Source organism: Eucyclogobius newberryi, unplaced genomic scaffold (assembly GCF_026437365.1).
Source record: "Eucyclogobius newberryi isolate DKJ021-1_F unplaced genomic scaffold, fEucNew1.0.hap1 SCAF_11, whole genome shotgun sequence".
Lineage (NCBI taxonomy): Eukaryota > Metazoa > Chordata > Actinopteri > Gobiiformes > Gobiidae > Eucyclogobius > Eucyclogobius newberryi.
The window spans coordinates 38759744-38780892 of record NW_027315735.1 but is presented as its reverse complement, the minus strand read 5'-3'; the positions used below and the strand labels follow the sequence as shown (position 1 = coordinate 38780892).

The following is a 21149-nucleotide window of genomic DNA, read 5'->3' as shown; positions in this document are numbered from 1 at the left end:
GAACATCACGTGAACATCACGTGAACATCACATGAAAATCACATGAACGACACGTGAACGACACGTGAACGACACGTGAACATCACGTGATTGACACGTGAACGACACGACAACGTCACGTGAACATCACGTGAACATCACGTGAACATCAAATGAACGACACGTGGACATCACGTGAACGTCACCTGAAGGTCACATGAACATCACATGAACGTCACATGAATATCAAGTAAACGTCACATGAACATCACGTGAACGACAAGTGAACGACAAGTGAACGACAAGTGAACGACAAGTGAACGACAAGTGAACGTCACATGAACGTCACATGAACATCAAATGAACGACACGTGAACATCACATGAACATCACATGAACGTCACATGAATATTAAGTAAACGACACGTGAACGTCACGTGAACGACACGTGAACGTCACCTGAACGTCACGTGAACGTCACGTGAACGTCAAGTGAACGACACGTGAACGTCACGTGAACATCACATGAAAATCACGTGAACGACACGTGAACGACACGTGAACGTCACGTGAACGACACGTCAACGTCACGTGAACGACACGTGAACATCACGTGAACGACACGTGAAAGTCACGTGAACATAACGTGAACGTCACGTGAACGTCACGTGAACGTCACGTGAACGACACGTGTACGTCACGTGAACGACACGTGAACGACACGTGAACGACACGTGAACTTCACGTGAACGACACGTGAACTTCACGTGAACGACACGTGAACGTCACCTGAACGTCACGTGAACGTCACCTGAACGTCACGTGAACGTCACGTGAACGTCACCTGAACGTCACGTGAACGTCACCTGAACGTCACGTGAACGACACGCGAACGTCACCTGAACGTCACGCGAACGTCACCTGAACGTCACGCGAACGACACGTGAACGACACGCGAACGACACGTGAACGACACGTGAACGTCACGTGAACGTCACGTGAACGACACGACAACGTCACGTGAACGTCACGTGAATGTCACGTGAACATCACGTGAACGACACGTGAACGACAAGTGAACATCACGTGAACGTCACGTGAACGTCACCTGAACGACACGTGAACATCACGTGAACATCACGTGAACATCACGTGAACGAGACGTGATGTGAACGACACGTGAACGACACGTGAACGACACGTGAACGACACGTGAACGACACGTGAACATCACGTGAACATCACGTGAACATCACATGAACGCCACGTGAACATCACGTGAACATCACATGAACGACACGTGAACGACACATGAACGTCACCTGAACATCACATGAACGTCACATGAATATCAAGTAAACGTCACATGAACATCACGTGAACGTCATATGAACATCACATGAACGACACGTGAACGACAAGTGAACGACACGTGAACGACACATGAACATCACATGAACATCAAATGAAGGACACGTGAACGACACGTGAACATCACGTGAACATCACGTGAACATCACATGAAAATCACATGAACGACACGTGAACGACACGTGAACATCACGTGATTGACACGTGAACGACACGACAACGTCACGTGAACATCACGTGAACATCACGTGAACATCAAATGAACGACACGTGGACATCACGTGAACGTCACCTGAAGGTCACATGAACATCACATGAACGTCACATGAATATCAAGTAAACGTCACATGAACATCACATGAACGACACGTGAACGACAAGTGAACGACAAGTGAACGACAAGTGAACGTCACGTGAACGTCACATGAACATCAAATGAACGACACGTGAACATCACATGAACATCACATGAACGTCACATGAATATTAAGTAAACGACACGTGAACGTCACGTGAACGACACGTGAACGTCACCTGAACGTCACCTGAACGTCACCTTAACGTCACGTGAACGTCACGTGAACGTCAAGTGAACGACACGTGAACGTCACGTGAACATCACATGAAAATCACGTGAACGACACGTGAACGACACGTGAACGTCACGTGAACGACACGTGAACGTCACGTGAACGACACGTGAACATCACGTGAACGTCACGTGAACGACACGTCAACGTCACGTGAACGACACGTGAACATCACGTGAACGACACGTGAACGTCACGTGAACGTCACGTGAACGTCACGTGAACGTCACGTGAACGTCACGTGAACGACACGTGAACGACACGTGTACGTCACGTGAACGACACGTGAACGTCACGTGAACGACACGTGAACTTCACGTGAACGACACGTGAACTTCACGTGAACGACACGTGAACGTCACCTGAACGTCACGTGAACGTCACCTGAACGTCACGTGAACGTCACGTGAACGTCACCTGAACGTCACGTGAACGTCACCTGAACGTCACGTGAACGACACGCGAACGTCACCTGAACGTCACGCGAACGTCACCTGAACGTCACGCGAACGACACGTGAACGACACGCGAACGACACGCGAACGACACGTGAACGACACGTGAACGACATATGAACATCACGTGAACGTCACCTGAACATCACATGAACGTCACATGAATATCAAGTAAACGTCACATGAACATCACGTGAACGACACGTGAACATCACGTGAACGACACGTGAACGACACGTGAACTTCACGTGAACATCACGTGAACGACACGTGAACGTCACCTGAACGACACGTGAACGACACATGAACATCACATGAACGTCACATGAACGTCACATGAATATCAAGTAAACGTCACATGAACATCAAATGAAGGACACGTGAACGACACGTGAACATCACGTGAACATCACATGAAAATCACATGAACGACACGTGAACGACACGTGAACGACACGTGAACGACACGTGAACGACACGTGAACATCACGTGATTGACACGTGAACGACACGACAACGTCACGTGAACGTCACGTGAACATCACGTGAACGTCACGTGAACGTCACCTGAACGTCACCTGAACGACACGTGAACATCACGTGAACGAGACGTGAACGAGACGTGAACGAGACGTGAACGAGACGTGAACGACACGTGAACGACACGTGAACGACACGTGAACGACACGTGAACGTCACGTGAACATCACATGAACATCACATGAACGACACGTGAACGACACATGAACATCACATGAACGTCACCTGAACATCACATGAACGACACGTGAACGACACATGAACGTCACCTGAACATCACATGAACGTCACATGAATATCAAGTAAACGTCACATGAACATCACGTGAACGTCATATGAACATCACATGAACGTCACCTGAACATCACATGAACGTCACATGAATATCAAGTAAACGTCACATGAATATCAAGTAAACATCACATGAACATCACGTGAACGTCATATGAACATCACGTGAACGACACGTGAACGACAAGTGAACGACACGTGAACGTCACGTGAACGTCACGTGAACGTCACTTGAACATCACTTGAACATCACATGAACATCAAATGAACGACACGTGAACGACACGTGAACATCACATGAAAATCACATGAACGACACGTGAACGTCACATGAACGTCACATGAACAACACGTGTACGCCACATGAACGACACAAGAACATCACATGAACGACACGCGAACGACACGTGAACATCACGTGAACGTCACGTGAACGACACGTGAACGTCACGTGAACGGCAAGTGAACGTCACGTGAACGGCACGTGAACGTCACGTGAACGTCACATGAACGTCACGTGAACGTCACGTGAACGACACGTGAACGACACGTGAACGTCACGTGAACGACACGTGAACGACACGTGAACGTCACGTGAACGTCACGTGAACAACACGTGAACGTCACATGAACGTCACGTGAACGACACGTGAACGTCACCTGAACGAGACGTGAACATCACGTGAACGAGACGTGAACGAGACGTGAACAACACGTGAACGACACATGAACGTCACGTGAACATCACGTGAACATCAAATGAACATCAAATGAACGTCACCTGAAGGTCACATGAACATCACGTGAACGTCACATGAACGACAAGTGAACGACACGTGAACGACACATGAACATCAAATGAAGGACACGTGAACGACACGTGAACATCACGTGAACATCACATGAAAATCACATGAACGACACGTGAACGACACGTGAACGACACGTGAACGTCACGTGAACGTCACGTGAACGTCACGTGAACGACACGTGAACATCACGTGAACGACACGTGAACATCACGTGATTGACACGTGAACGACACGACAACGTCACGTGAACGTCACGTGAATGTCACGTGAACATCACGTGAACGACACGTGAACGACAAGTGAACATCACGTGAACGTCACGTGAACGTCACCTGAACGACACGTGAACATCACGTGAACATCACGTGAACGAGACGTGATGTGAACGACACGTGAACGACACGTGAACGACACGTGAACGACACGTGAACGACACGTGAACGACACGTGAACATCACGTGAACGACACGTGAACGACACGTGAACATCACGTGAACATCACGTGAACATCACATGAACGCCACGTGAACATCACATGAACATCACATGAACGACACGTGAACGACACATGAACGTCACCTGAACATCACATGAACGTCACATGAATATCAAGTAAACGTCACATGAACATCACGTGAACGTCATATGAACATCACATGAACGACACGTGAACGACAAGTGAACGACACGTGAACGACACATGAACATCACATGAACATCAAATGAAGGACACGTGAACGACACGTGAACATCACGTGAACATCACGTGAACATCACATGAAAATCACATGAACGACACGTGAACGACACGTGAACGACACGTGAACATCACGTGATTGACACGTGAACGACACGACAACGTCACGTGAACATCACGTGAACATCACGTGAACATCAAATGAACGACACGTGGACATCACGTGAACGTCACCTGAAGGTCACATGAACATCACATGAACGTCACATGAATATCAAGTAAACGTCACATGAACATCACATGAACGACACGTGAACGACAAGTGAACGACAAGTGAACGTCACGTGAACGTCACATGAACATCAAATGAACGACACGTGAACATCACATGAACATCACATGAACGTCACATGAATATTAAGTAAACGACACGTGAACGTCACGTGAACGACACGTGAACGTCACCTGAACGTCACGTGAACGTCACGTGAACGTCAAGTGAACGACACGTGAACGTCACGTGAACATCACATGAAAATCACGTGAACGACACGTGAACAACACGTGAACGTCACGTGAACGACACGTCAACGTCACGTGAACGACACGTGAACATCACGTGAACGACACGTGAAAGTCACGTGAACATAACGTGAACGTCACGTGAACGTCACGTGAACGTCACGTGAACGACACGTGTACGTCACGTGAACGACACGTGAACGTCACGTGAACGACACGTGAACGACACGTGAACGACACGTGAACGACACGTGAACTTCACGTGAACGACACGTGAACTTCACGTGAACGACACGTGAACGTCACCTGAACGTCACGTGAACGTCACCTGAACGTCACGTGAACGTCACGTGAACGTCACCTGAACGTCACGTGAACGTCACCTGAACGTCACGTGAACGACACGCGAACGTCACCTGAACGTCACGCGAACGTCACCTGAACGTCACGCGAACGACACGTGAACGACACGCGAACGACACGTGAACGACACGTGAACGTCACGTGAACGTCACGTGATTGACACGTGAACGACACGACAACGTCACGTGAACGTCACGTGAATGTCACGTGAACATCACGTGAACGACACGTGAACGACAAGTGAACATCACGTGAACGTCACGTGAACGTCACCTGAACGACACGTGAACATCACGTGAACATCACGTGAACGAGACGTGATGTGAACGACACGTGAACGACACGTGAACGACACGTGAACGACACGTGAACGACACGTGAACATCACGTGAACATCACGTGAACATCACATGAACGCCACGTGAACATCACGTGAACATCACATGAACGACACGTGAACGACACATGAACGTCACCTGAACATCACATGAACGTCACATGAATATCAAGTAAACGTCACATGAACATCACGTGAACGTCATATGAACATCACATGAACGACACGTGAACGACAAGTGAACGACACGTGAACGACACATGAACATCACATGAACATCAAATGAAGGACACGTGAACGACACGTGAACATCACGTGAACATCACGTGAACATCACATGAAAATCACATGAACGACACGTGAACGACACGTGAACGACACGTGAACATCACGTGATTGACACGTGAACGACACGACAACGTCACGTGAACATCACGTGAACATCACGTGAACATCAAATGAACGACACGTGGACATCACGTGAACGTCACCTGAAGGTCACATGAACATCACATGAACGTCACATGAATATCAAGTAAACGTCACATGAACATCACATGAACGACACGTGAACGACAAGTGAACGACAAGTGAACGACAAGTGAACGTCACGTGAACGTCACATGAACATCAAATGAACGACACGTGAACATCACATGAACATCACATGAACGTCACATGAATATTAAGTAAACGACACGTGAACGTCACGTGAACGACACGTGAACGTCACCTGAACGTCACCTGAACGTCACCTTAACGTCACGTGAACGTCACGTGAACGTCAAGTGAACGACACGTGAACGTCACGTGAACGTCACGTGAACGACACGTCAACGTCACGTGAACGACACGTGAACATCACGTGAACGACACGTGAAAGTCACGTGAACATAACGTGAACGACACGTCAACGTCACGTGAACGACACGTGAACATCACATGAAAATCACGTGAACGACACGTGAACGACACGTGAACGTCACGTGAACGACACGTCAACGTCACGTGAACGACACGTGAACATCACGTGAACGACACGTGAAAGTCACGTGAACATAACGTGAACATCACGTGAACATCACGTGAACGTCACGTGAACGTCACGTGAACGTCACGTGAACGACACGTGTACGTCACGTGAACGACATGTGAACGACACGTGAACTTCACGTGAACGACACGTGAACTTCACGTGAACGACACGTGAACGTCACCTGAACGTCACGTGAACGTCACCTGAACGTCACGTGAACGTCACGTGAACGTCACCTGAACGTCACGTGAACGTCACCTGAACGTCACGTGAACGACACGCGAACGTCACCTGAACGTCACGCGAACGTCACCTGAACGTCACGCGAACGACACGTGAACGACACGCGAACGACACGCGAACGACACGTGAACGACACGTGAACGACATATGAACATCACGTGAACGTCACCTGAACATCACATGAACGTCACATGAATATCAAGTAAACGTCACATGAACATCACGTGAACGACACGTGAACATCACGTGAACGACACGTGAACGACACGTGAACTTCACGTGAACATCACGTGAACGACACGTGAACGTCACCTGAACGACACGTGAACGACACATGAACATCACATGAACGTCACATGAACGTCACATGAATATCAAGTAAACGTCACATGAACATCAAATGAAGGACACGTGAACGACACGTGAACATCACGTGAACATCACATGAAAATCACATGAACGACACGTGAACGACACGTGAACGACACGTGAACGACACGTGAACGACACGTGAACATCACGTGATTGACACGTGAACGACACGACAACGTCACGTGAACGTCACGTGAACATCACGTGAACGTCACGTGAACATCACGTGAACGTCACGTGAACGTCACCTGAACGTCACCTGAACGACACGTGAACATCACGTGAACGAGACGTGAACGAGACGTGAACGAGACGTGAACGAGACGTGAACGACACGTGAACGACACGTGAACGACACGTGAACGACACGTGAACATCACGTGAACATCACGTGAACGCCACGTGAACATCACATGAACATCACATGAACGACACGTGAACGACACATGAACATCACATGAACGTCACCTGAACATCACATGAACGACACGTGAACGACACATGAACGTCACCTGAACATCACATGAACGTCACATGAATATCAAGTAAACGTCACATGAACATCACGTGAACGTCATATGAACATCACATGAACGTCACCTGAACATCACATGAACGTCACATGAATATCAAGTAAACGTCACATGAATATCAAGTAAACATCACATGAACATCACGTGAACGTCATATGAACATCACGTGAACGACACGTGAACGACAAGTGAACGACACGTGAACGTCACGTGAACGTCACGTGAACGTCACTTGAACATCACTTGAACATCACATGAACATCAAATGAACGACACGTGAACGACACGTGAACATCACATGAAAATCACATGAACGACACGTGAACGTCACATGAACGTCACATGAACAACACGTGTACGCCACATGAACGACACGTGAACATCACATGAACGACACGCGAACGACACGTGAACATCACGTGAACGTCACGTGAACGACACGTGAACGTCACGTGAACGGCAAGTGAACGTCACGTGAACGGCACGTGAACGTCACGTGAACGTCACATGAACGTCACGTGAACGTCACGTGAACGACACGTGAACGACACGTGAACGTCACGTGAACGACACGTGAACGACACGTGAACGTCACATGAACGTCACGTGAACAACACGTGAACGTCACATGAACGTCACGTGAACGACACGTGAACGTCACCTGAACGAGACGTGAACATCACGTGAACGAGACGTGAACGAGACGTGAACAACACGTGAACGACACATGAACGTCACGTGAACATCACGTGAACATCAAATGAACATCAAATGAACGTCACCTGAAGGTCACATGAACATCACGTGAACGTCACATGAACGACAAGTGAACGACACGTGAACGACACATGAACATCAAATGAAGGACACGTGAACGACACGTGAACATCACGTGAACATCACATGAAAATCACATGAACGACACGTGAACGACACGTGAACGACACGTGAACGTCACGTGAACGTCACGTGAACGACACGTGAACATCACGTGAACGACACGTGAACATCACGTGATTGACACGTGAACGACACGACAACGTCACGTGAACGTCACGTGAATGTCACGTGAACATCACGTGAACGACACGTGAACGACAAGTGAACATCACGTGAACGTCACGTGAACGTCACCTGAACGACACGTGAACATCACGTGAACATCACGTGAACGAGACGTGATGTGAACGACACGTGAACGACACGTGAACGACACGTGAACGACACGTGAACGACACGTGAACGACACGTGAACATCACGTGAACATCACGTGAACATCACATGAACGCCACGTGAACATCACATGAACATCACATGAACGACACGTGAACGACACATGAACGTCACCTGAACATCACATGAACGTCACATGAATATCAAGTAAACGTCACATGAACATCACGTGAACGTCATATGAACATCACATGAACGACACGTGAACGACAAGTGAACGACACGTGAACGACACATGAACATCACATGAACATCAAATGAAGGACACGTGAACGACACGTGAACATCACGTGAACATCACGTGAACATCACATGAAAATCACATGAACGACACGTGAACGACACATGAACATCACATGAACATCAAATGAAGGACACGTGAACGACACGTGAACATCACGTGAACATCACGTGAACATCACATGAACGCCACGTGAACATCACGTGAACATCACATGAACGACACGTGAACGACACATGAACGTCACCTGAACATCACATGAACGTCACATGAATATCAAGTAAACGTCACATGAACATCACGTGAACGTCATATGAACATCACATGAACGACACGTGAACGACAAGTGAACGACACGTGAACGACACATGAACATCACATGAACATCAAATGAAGGACACGTGAACGACACGTGAACATCACGTGAACATCACGTGAACATCACATGAAAATCACATGAACGACACGTGAACGACACGTGAACGACACGTGAACATCACGTGATTGACACGTGAACGACACGACAACGTCACGTGAACATCACGTGAACATCACGTGAACATCAAATGAACGACACGTGGACATCACGTGAACGTCACCTGAAGGTCACATGAACATCACATGAACGTCACATGAATATCAAGTAAACGTCACATGAACATCACATGAACGACACGTGAACGACACGTGAACGACAAGTGAACGACAAGTGAACGACAAGTGAACGTCACGTGAACGTCACATGAACATCAAATGAACGACACGTGAACATCACATGAACATCACATGAACGTCACATGAATATTAAGTAAACGACACGTGAACGTCACGTGAACGACACGTGAACGTCACCTGAACGTCACCTTAACGTCACGTGAACGTCACGTGAACGTCAAGTGAACGACACGTGAACGTCACGTGAACATCACATGAAAATCACGTGAACGACACGTGAACGACACGTGAACGTCACGTGAACGACACGTCAACGTCACGTGAACGACACGTGAACATCACGTGAACGACACGTGAAAGTCACGTGAACATAACGTGAACGTCACGTGAACGTCACGTGAACGTCACGTGAACGACACGTGTACGTCACGTGAACGACACGTGAACGTCACGTGAACGACACGTGAACGACACGTGAACGACACGTGAACGACACGTGAACTTCACGTGAACGACACGTGAACTTCACGTGAACGACACGTGAACGTCACCTGAACGTCACGTGAACGTCACCTGAACGTCACGTGAACGTCACGTGAACGTCACCTGAACGTCACGTGAACGTCACCTGAACGTCACGTGAACGACACGTGAACGTCACCTGAACGTCACGTGAACGTCACCTGAACGTCACGTGAACGACACGCGAACGTCACCTGAACGTCACGCGAACGTCACCTGAACGTCACGCGAACGACACGTGAACGACACGCGAACGACACGTGAACGACACGTGAACGTCACGTGAACGTCACGTGAACGTCACGTGAACGTCACGTGAACGACACGTGAACGACACGTGAACGACACGTGAACGACACGTGAACGACACGTGAACATCACGTGAACGCCACGTGAACGACACGTGAACTTCACGTGAACATCACGTGAACGTCACCTGAACGACACGTGAACGACACATGAACATCACATGAACGTCACATGAACGTCACATGAATATCAAGTAAACGTCACATGAACATCAAATGAAGGACACGTGAACGACACGTGAACATCACGTGAACATCACGTGAAAATCACATGAACGACACGTGAACGACACGTGAACGACACGTGAACGACACGTGAACGACACGTGAACGACACGTGAACGTCACGTGATTGACACGTGAACGACACGACAACGTCACGTGAACGTCACGTGAACGTCACGTGAACGTCACGTGAACGTCACCTGAACGTCACCTGAACGACACGTGAACATCACGTGAACGAGACGTGAACGAGACGTGAACGAGACGTGAACGAGACGTGAACGACACGTGAACGACACGTGAACGACACGTGAACATCACGTGAACATCAAGTGAACGCCACGTGAACATCACATGAACATCACATGAACGACACGTGAACGACACATGAACATCACATGAACGTCACCTGAACATCACATGAACGACACGTGAACGACACATGAACGTCACCTGAACATCACATGAACGTCACATGAATATCAAGTAAACGTCACATGAACATCACGTGAACGTCATATGAACATCACATGAACGACACGTGAACGACAAGTGAACGACACGTGAACGACACATGAACATCACATGAACATCAAATGAAGGACAAGTGAACGACACGTGAACATCACATGAACATCACATGAACGTCACATGAATATTAAGTGAACGTCACGTGAACGTCACGTGAACGTCACGTGAACGTCACGTGAACGACACGTGAACGACACGTGAACGACACGTGAACGTCACCTGAACGTCACCTGAACGTCACGTGAACGTCAAGTGAACGACACGTGAAAGTCACGTGAACATAACGTGAACATCACGTGAACATCACGTGAACGTCACGTGAACGTCACGTGAACGTCACGTGAACGACACGTGTACGTCACATGAACGACACGTGAACATCACGTGAACGACACGTGAATTTCACGTGAACGTCACGTGAACATCACGTGAACGACACGTGAACGACACGTGAACGACACGTGAACGACAAGTGAACGTCACGTGAACGTCACGTGAAAGTCACGTGAACGACACGTGAACGACACGTGAACGACACGTGAACGTCACCTGAACGTCACGTGAACGTCACCTGAACGTCACGTGAACGTCACGTGAACGTCACGTGAACGTCACCTGAACGTCACGTGAACGACACGTGAACGTCACCTGAACGTCACCTGAACGTCACGCGAACGTCACCTGAACGTCACGCGAACGTCACCTGAACGACACGCGAACGACACGTGAACGACACGCGAACATCACGTGAACATCACGTGAACATCACGTGAACGACACGTGAACGACACGTGAACGACACGTGAACATCACGTGAACATCACATGAACGTCACCTGAACATCACATGAACGTCACATGAATATCAAGTGAACGTCACATGAACATCACGTGAACGTCATATGAACATCACATGAACGACACGTGAACGACAAGTGAACGACACGTGAACGACACGTGAACATCACGTGAACATCACATGAAAAGCACATGAACGACACGTGAACGTCACGTGAACGTCACATGAACGTCACATGAACAACACGTGTACGCCACGTGAACGACACGTGAACATCACATGAACGACACGTGAACGACACGTGAACATCACATGAACGTCACGTGAACGTCACGTGAACGTCACGTGACCATCACGTGAACGACACGTGAACGACACGTGAACATCACGTGAACATCACATGAACGTCACATGAATATCAAGTAAACGACACGTGAACGTCACGTGAACGTCACGTGAACGTCACGTGAACGACACGTGAACGTCACCTGAACGTCACTTGAACGTCACCTTAACGTCGCGTGAACGTCACGTTCACGTCACGTGAACGACACGGGAACGACACATGAACATCACATGAACGTCACCTGAACATCACATGAACGTCACATGAATATCAAGTAAACGACACATGAACATCACGTGAACGTCATATGAACATCACATGAACGACACGTGAACGACACGTGAACGACAAGTGAACGACAAGTGAACGTCACTTGAACATCACATGAACATCAAATGAACGACACGTGAACGACACGTGAACATCACATGAAAATCACATGAACGACACGTGAACGTCACATGAACAACACGTGTACGCCACATGAACGACACGTGAACATCACATGAACGACACGCGAACGACACGTGAACATCACATGAACGTCACGTGAACGACACGTGAACGTCACGTGAACGGCAAGTGAACGTCACGTGAACGTCACGTGAACGACACGTGAACGACACGTGAACGACACGTGAACGACACGTGAACGTCACCTGAACGTCACGTGAACGTCACCTGAACGTCACCTGAACGTCACGTGAACGTCACCTGAACGTCACGTGAACGACACGTGAACGTCACCTGAACGTCACCTGAACGTCACGCGAACGTCACCTGAACGTCACGCGAACGTCACCTGAACGACACGTGAACGACACGTGAACGACACGTGAACGTCACGTGAACGTCACGTGAACATCACGTGAACATCACGTGAACATCACGTGAACGACACGTGAACATCACGTGAACATCACGTGAACGACACGTGAACGACACGTGAACATCACATGAACATCACATGAACGTCACCTGAACATCACATGAACGTCACATGAATATCAAGTGAACGTCACATGAACATCACGTGAACGTCATATGAACATCACATGAACGACACGTGAACGACAAGTGAACGACACGTGAACGTCACTTGAACATCACATGAACATCAAATGAACGACACGTGAACGACACGTGAACATCACGTGAACATCACATGAACGACACGTGAACGACACGTGAACGTCACATGAACGTCACATGAACGTCACATGAACAACACGTGTACGCCACATGAACGACACGTGAACATCACATGAACGACACGTGAACGACACGTGAACATCACGTGAACGTCACGTGAACGTCACGTGAACGTCACGTGAACGTCACGTGAACATCACGTGAACGACACGTGAACGTCACGTGAACATCACATGAACATCACATGAACGTCACATGAATATCAAGTAAACGACACGTGAACGTCACGTGAACGTCACGTGAACGTCACGTGAACGACACGTGAACGACACGTGAACGTCACTTGAACGTCACGTGAAGGTCACGTGAAGGACACGTGAAGGACACGTGAACGACACGTGAACGTCACCTGAACGTCACTTGAACGTCACCTTAACGTCACGTGAACGTCACGTTCACGTCACGTGAACGACACGTGAACGACACATGAACATCACATGAACGTCACCTGAACATCACATGAACGTCACATGAATATCAAGTAAACGTCACATGAATATCAAGTAAACGTCACATGAACATCACGTGAACGTCATATGAACATCACGTGAACGACACGTGAACGACACGTGAACGACAAGTGAACGTCACGTGAACGTCACTTGAACATCACTTGAACATCACATGAACATCAAATGAACGACACGTGAACGACACGTGAACATCACATGAAAATCACATGAACGACACGTGAACGTCACATGAACGTCACATGAACAACACGTGTACGCCACATGAACGACACGTGAACATCACATGAACGACACGCGAACGACACGTGAACATCACATGAACGTCACGTGAACGACACGTGAACGTCACGTGAACGGCAAGTGAACGTCACGTGAACGGCACGTGAACGTCACGTGAACGTCACGTGAACGTCACGTGAACGACACGTGAACGACACGTGAACGACACGTGAACGACACGTGAACGTCACGTGAACGTCACGTGAACATCACGTGAACGACACGTGAACGACACGTGAACATCACGTGAACGACACGTGAACGACACGTGAACGACACGTGAATGACACGTGAACATCACGTGAAAGTCACATGAACGTCACGTGAACGTCACATGAACATCACATGAACGTCACATGAACATCACATGAACGTCACATGAACGACACGTGAACGACACGTGAACATCACATGAACATCACATGAACATCAAATGAACGACACGTGAACATCACTTGAACATCATATGAACGACACGTGAACGACACGTGAACATCACGTGAACATCACGTGAACGTCACCTGAACATCACATGAACGACACGTGAACGACACGTGAACGACACGTGAACATCACGTGAACATCACGTGAACGACACGTGAACGACACGTGAACATCACGTGAACGACACGTGAACGACACGTGAACGTCACATGAACATCACATGAACATCACATGAACATCACATGAACATCACATGAACATCACCTGAACGTCCTGTTGAGGCTCATCATGTTCAGTCCAGTCAAGGCCAGACTCTGAACCGGACTCAGACCACTCCCTGAACTGATGACATCACCGCTGCCACCGACCAATGACCTGCAAGATCAGAGAACAGTCAAGACCAGGTCCAGTCTTGGCCCAGTCTTGGTTCTGGTCCAGTCCAGGTTCAGGCCAGGTCCAGTCTCAGTCTCAGTCCAGGTCCAGTCTCAGTCCAGGTCCTGTCTCAGTCTCAGTCCAGGTCCAGGTCCTGTCTCAGTCTCAGTCTCAGTCCAGGTCCAGGTCCTGTCTCAGTCTCAGTCTCAGTCTCAGTCCAGGTCCTGTCTCAGTCTCAGTCTCAGTCCAGGTCCTGTCTCAGTCTCAGTCTCAGTCCAGGTCCTGTCTCAGTCTCAGTCTCAGTCCAGGTCCAGGTCCTGTCTCAGTCTCAGTCTCAGTCCAGGTCCAGTCTCAGTCTCAGTCTCAGTCCAGGTCCTGTCTCAGTGCAGGTCCTGTCTCAGTCCAGTCTCAGTCCAGTCTCAGTCCAGTCCAGGTCCTGTTTCAGTCCTGTCTCAGTCCAGTCTCAGTCCAGTCTCAGTCCAGTCTCAGTCCAGGTCCAGGTCCAGGTCCAGGTCCAGTCTCGGTTCTGGTCCAGTCCAGTCATGGTCCTGTCACGGTCCAGTGTCAGTCCAGTCTCGGTTCTGGTCCAGTCCAGGTCACGTCTTGGTCCAGTCTCGGTCCAGTCTCGGTCCAGTCTCGGTCCAGTCTCGGTCCAGGTCCAGTACCTGGTCAGACTGAGCAGGTGACACAGACTGATCTTCTGTGACACAGGCTGCAGCAGCAGACCCAGCAGGACGCCCCCTGCAGGACACACAGAGAAGGGACGTGTGTGACCAGGTCAGAGTGTTCTGGACGTGTGTGACCGGGTCAGAGTGTTCTGGACGTGTGAGCGGGTCAGAGTGTTCTGGACGTGTGAGCGGGTCAGAGTGTTCTGGACGTGTGTGAGCGGGTCAGAGTGTTCTGGACGTGTGAGCGGGTCAGAGTGTTCTGGACGTGTGTGAGCGGGTCAGAGTGTTCTGGACGTGTGTGAGCGGGTCAGAGTGTTCTGGACGTGTGAGCGGGTCAGAGTGTTCTGGACGTGTGTGAGCGGGTCAGAGTGTTCTGGACGTGTGTGACCGGGTCAGAGTGTTCTGGACGTGTGAGCGGGTCAGAGTGTTCTGGACGTGTGAGCGGGTCAGAGTGTTCTGGATGTGTGAGCGGGTCAGAGTGTTCTGGACGTGTGACCGGGTCAGAGTGTTCTGGACGTGTGTGACCGGGTCAGAGTGTTCTGGACGTGTGAGCGGGTCAGAGTGTTCTGGACGTGTGTGACCGGGTCAGAGTGTTCTGGACGTGTGAGCGGGTCAGAGTGTTCTGGACGTGTGAGCGGGTCAGAGTGTTCTGGACGTGTGTGACCGGGTCAGAGTGTTCTGGACGTGTGAGCGGGTCAGAGTGTTCTGGACGTGTGTGACCGGGTCAGAGTGTTCTGGACGTGTGAGCGGGTCAGAGTGTTCTGGACGTGTGTGACCGGGTCAGAGTGTTCTGGACGTGTGTGACCGGGTCAGAGTGTTCTGGACGTGTGAGCGGGTCAGAGTGTTCTGGACGTGTGTGACCGGGTCAGAGTGTTCTGGACGTGTGAGCGGGTCAGAGTGTTCTGGACGTGTGAGCGGGTCAGAGTGTTCTGGACGTGTGAGCGGGTCAGAGTGTTCTGGACGTGTGTGACCGGGTCAGAGTGTTCTGGACGTGTGAGCGGGTCAGAGTGTTCTGGACGTGTGAGCGGGTCAGAGTGTTCTGGACGTGTGAGCGGGTCAGAGTGTTCTGGACGTGTGAGCGGGTCAGAGTGTTCTGGACGTGTGTGACCGGGTCAGAGTGTTCTGGACGTGTGAGCGGGTCAGAGTGTTCTGGACGTGTGTGACCGGGTCAGAGTGTTCTGGACGTGTGAGCGGGTCAGAGTGTTCTGGACGTGTGAGCGGGTCAGAGTGTTCTGGACGTGTGAGCGGGTCAGAGTGTTCTGGACGTGTGAGCGGGTCAGAGTGTTCTGGACGTGTGAGCGGGTCAGAGTGTTCTGGACGTGTGAGCGGGTCAGAGTGTTCTGGACGTGTGTGACCGGGTCAGAGTGTTCTGGACGTGTGAGCGGGTCAGAGTGTTCTGGACGTGTGAGCGGGTCAGAGTGTTCTGGACGTGTGTGACCGGGTCAGAGTGTTCTGGACGTGTGAGCGGGTCAGAGTGTTCTGGACGTGTGTGACCGGGTCAGAGTGTTCTGGACGTGTGTGACCGGGTCAGAGTGTTCTGGACGTGTGAGCGGGTCAGAGGGTCTTTATGGTCTGACCTGGCTGTCTGGCTCTAGGCGTTCTGACGCCGGTGAAAGGGTCTGCACGTGTCACTTCCTGTCTGTGGCTCTTTGATGGTGTCCGATTGGCTGAGGGTGGCCCTGGTGCGCTGTGATTGGCCGAGAGCTGTGTGGGTTTGACCTGCACACTGAATGACTCTTTAGTGATGAAGCCTCCAGAGGGCGACGCTGAGCTCTCAAGTTTGGGACTGAAACGAGAGAAGAAGATCAGAACATGTTTAACCTGGAGCTCTCTCTGTACAGCGTGCTCCACAACATGTTACACACGTGCTCCACAACATGTTACACACGTGCTCCACAACATGTTACACACGTGCTCCACAACATGTTACACACGTGCTCCACAACATGTTACACACGTGCTCCACAACATGTTACACACGTGCTCCACAACATGTTACACACGTGCTCCACAACATGTTACACACGTGCTCCACAACATGTTACACACGTGCTCCACAACATGTTACACACGTGCTCCACAACATGTTACACACGTGCTCCACAACATGTTACACACGTGCTCCACAACATGTTACACACGTGCTCCACAACATGTTACACACATGCTCCACAACATGTTACACACGTGCTCCACAACATGTTACACACGTGCTCCACAACATGTTACACACGTGCTCCACAACATGACAAACATGTTACACACCTGTGAAACAACATGTTACACACGTGCTCCACAACATGACAAACATGTTACACACGTGCTCCACAACATGTTACACACGTGCTCCACAACATGACAAACATGTTACACACGTGCTCCACAACATGTTACACACGTGTGAAACAACATGTTACACACGTGCTCCACAACATGACAAACATGTTACACACGTGCTCCACAACATGTTACACACGTGTGAAACAACATGTTACACACGTGCTCCACAACATGACAAACATGTTACACACGTGTGAAACAACATGTTACACACGTGCTCCACAACATGACAAACATGTTACACACGTGCTCCACAACATGACAAACATGTTACACACGTGTGAAACAACATGTTACACACGTGCTCCACAACATGTTACACACGTGCTCCACAACATGACAAACATGTTACACACGTGCTCCACAACATGACAAACATGTTACACACGTGTGAAACAACATGTTACACACGTGCTCCACAACATGACAAACATGTTACACACGTGTGAAACAACATGTTACACACGTGCTCCACAACATGACAAACATGTTACACACGTGCTCCACAACATGACAAACATGTTACACACGTGTGAAACAACATGTTACACACGTGCTCCACAACATGACAAACATGTTACACACGTGCTCCACAACATGACAAACATGTTACACACGTGTGAAACAACATGTTACACACGTGCTCCACAACATGACAAACATGTTACACACGTGTGAAACAACATGTTACACACGTGCTCCACAACATGTTACACACGTGCTCCACAACATGTTACACACATGCTCCACAACATGTTACACACGTGCTCCACAACATGTTACACACGTGCTCCACAACATGTTACACACATGCTCCACAACATGTTACACACGTGCTCCACAACATGTTACACACGTGCTCCACAACATGTTACACACGTGCTCCACAACATGACAAACATGTTACACACCTGTGAAACAACATGTTACACACGTGCTCCACAACATGACAAACATGTTACACACGTGCTCCACAACATGTTACACACGTGCTCCACAACATGACAAACATGTTACACACGTGCTCCACAACATGTTACACACGTGTGAAACAACATGTTACACACGTGCTCCACAACATGACAAACATGTTACACACGTGCTCCACAACATGTTACACACGTGTGAAACAACATGTTACACACGTGCTCCACAACATGACAAACATGTTACACACGTGTGAAACAACATGTTACACACGTGCTCCACAACATGACAAACATGTTACACACGTGTGAAACAACATGTTACACACGTGCTCCACAACATGACAAACATGTTACACACGTGCTCCACAACATGACAAACATGTTACACACGTGTGAAACAACATGTTACACACGTGCTCCACAACATGTTACACACGTGCTCCACAACATGTTACACACGTGCTCCACAACATGACAAACATGTTACACACGTGCTCCACAACATGACAAACATGTTACACACGTGTGAAACAACATGTTACACACGTGCTCCACAACATGACAAACATGTTACACACGTGTGAAACAACATGTTACACACGTGCTCCACAACATGACAAACATGTTACACACGTGTGAAACAACATGTTACACACGTGCTCCACAACATGACAAACATGTTACACATGTGTGAAACAACATGACAAACATGTTACATGTTTGTCATGTTGCAGACGTGTGAGGAGGTGCAGAGAAGGAGGTGCAGAGGAGGTCAGACCTGTTCCTGCTCAGAGGAGAGCTGCGTCGCTCGCTCAGGACTCTGCTCCTCATGTCGTTCAGTTCTGCTTCTTTAAACTGAAGCTGAGACTCAAGACTCTGAAGCTGAAAGACAAAAGAGACGAACTGAGACAAGAGACGAACTGAGACAAGAGACGAACTGAGACAAGAGACGAACTGAGACAAGAGACGAACTGAGACACAAGAGACGAACTGAGACACAAGAGACGAACTGAGACAAGAGACGAACTGAGACAAGAGACGAACTGAGACAAGAGACGAACTGAGACAAGAGACGAACTGAGACACAAGAGACGAACTGAGACAAGAGACGAACTGAGACACAAGAGACGAACTGAGACAAGAGACGAACTGAGACAAGAGACGAACTGAGACAAGAGACGAACTGAGACAAGAGACGAACTGAGACACAAGAGACGAACTGAGACAAGAGACGAACTGAGACAAGAGACGAACTGAGACAAGAGACGAACTGAGACAAGAGACGAACTGAGACACAAGAGACAAACTGAGACAAGAGACGAACTGAGACAAGAGACGAACTGAGACAAGAGACGAACTGAGACAAGAGACGAACTGAGACACAAGAGACAAACTGAGACACAAGAGACAA

The 21149-nt window shown here is 49.1% G+C and overlaps 1 protein-coding gene across 1 annotated transcript in view; it reads right to left on the bottom strand.

Annotated features, from left to right (window-relative positions):
* The window catches only part of atrip (ATR interacting protein), a 58064-nt gene that overhangs the window by 31505 nt on the left and 5410 nt on the right, over positions 1 to 21149 (bottom strand). Inside the window, exons 4-7 of the mRNA XM_072432668.1 lie at positions 20517 to 20620; positions 18047 to 18255; positions 16467 to 16542; positions 15694 to 15804 (exon numbers count right to left, since the gene is read on the bottom strand). Coding sequence (XP_072288769.1) covers positions 15694 to 15804; positions 16467 to 16542; positions 18047 to 18255; positions 20517 to 20620 — 500 coding nt within the window. The remainder of the gene's footprint in view (positions 1 to 15693; positions 15805 to 16466; positions 16543 to 18046; positions 18256 to 20516; positions 20621 to 21149) is intronic.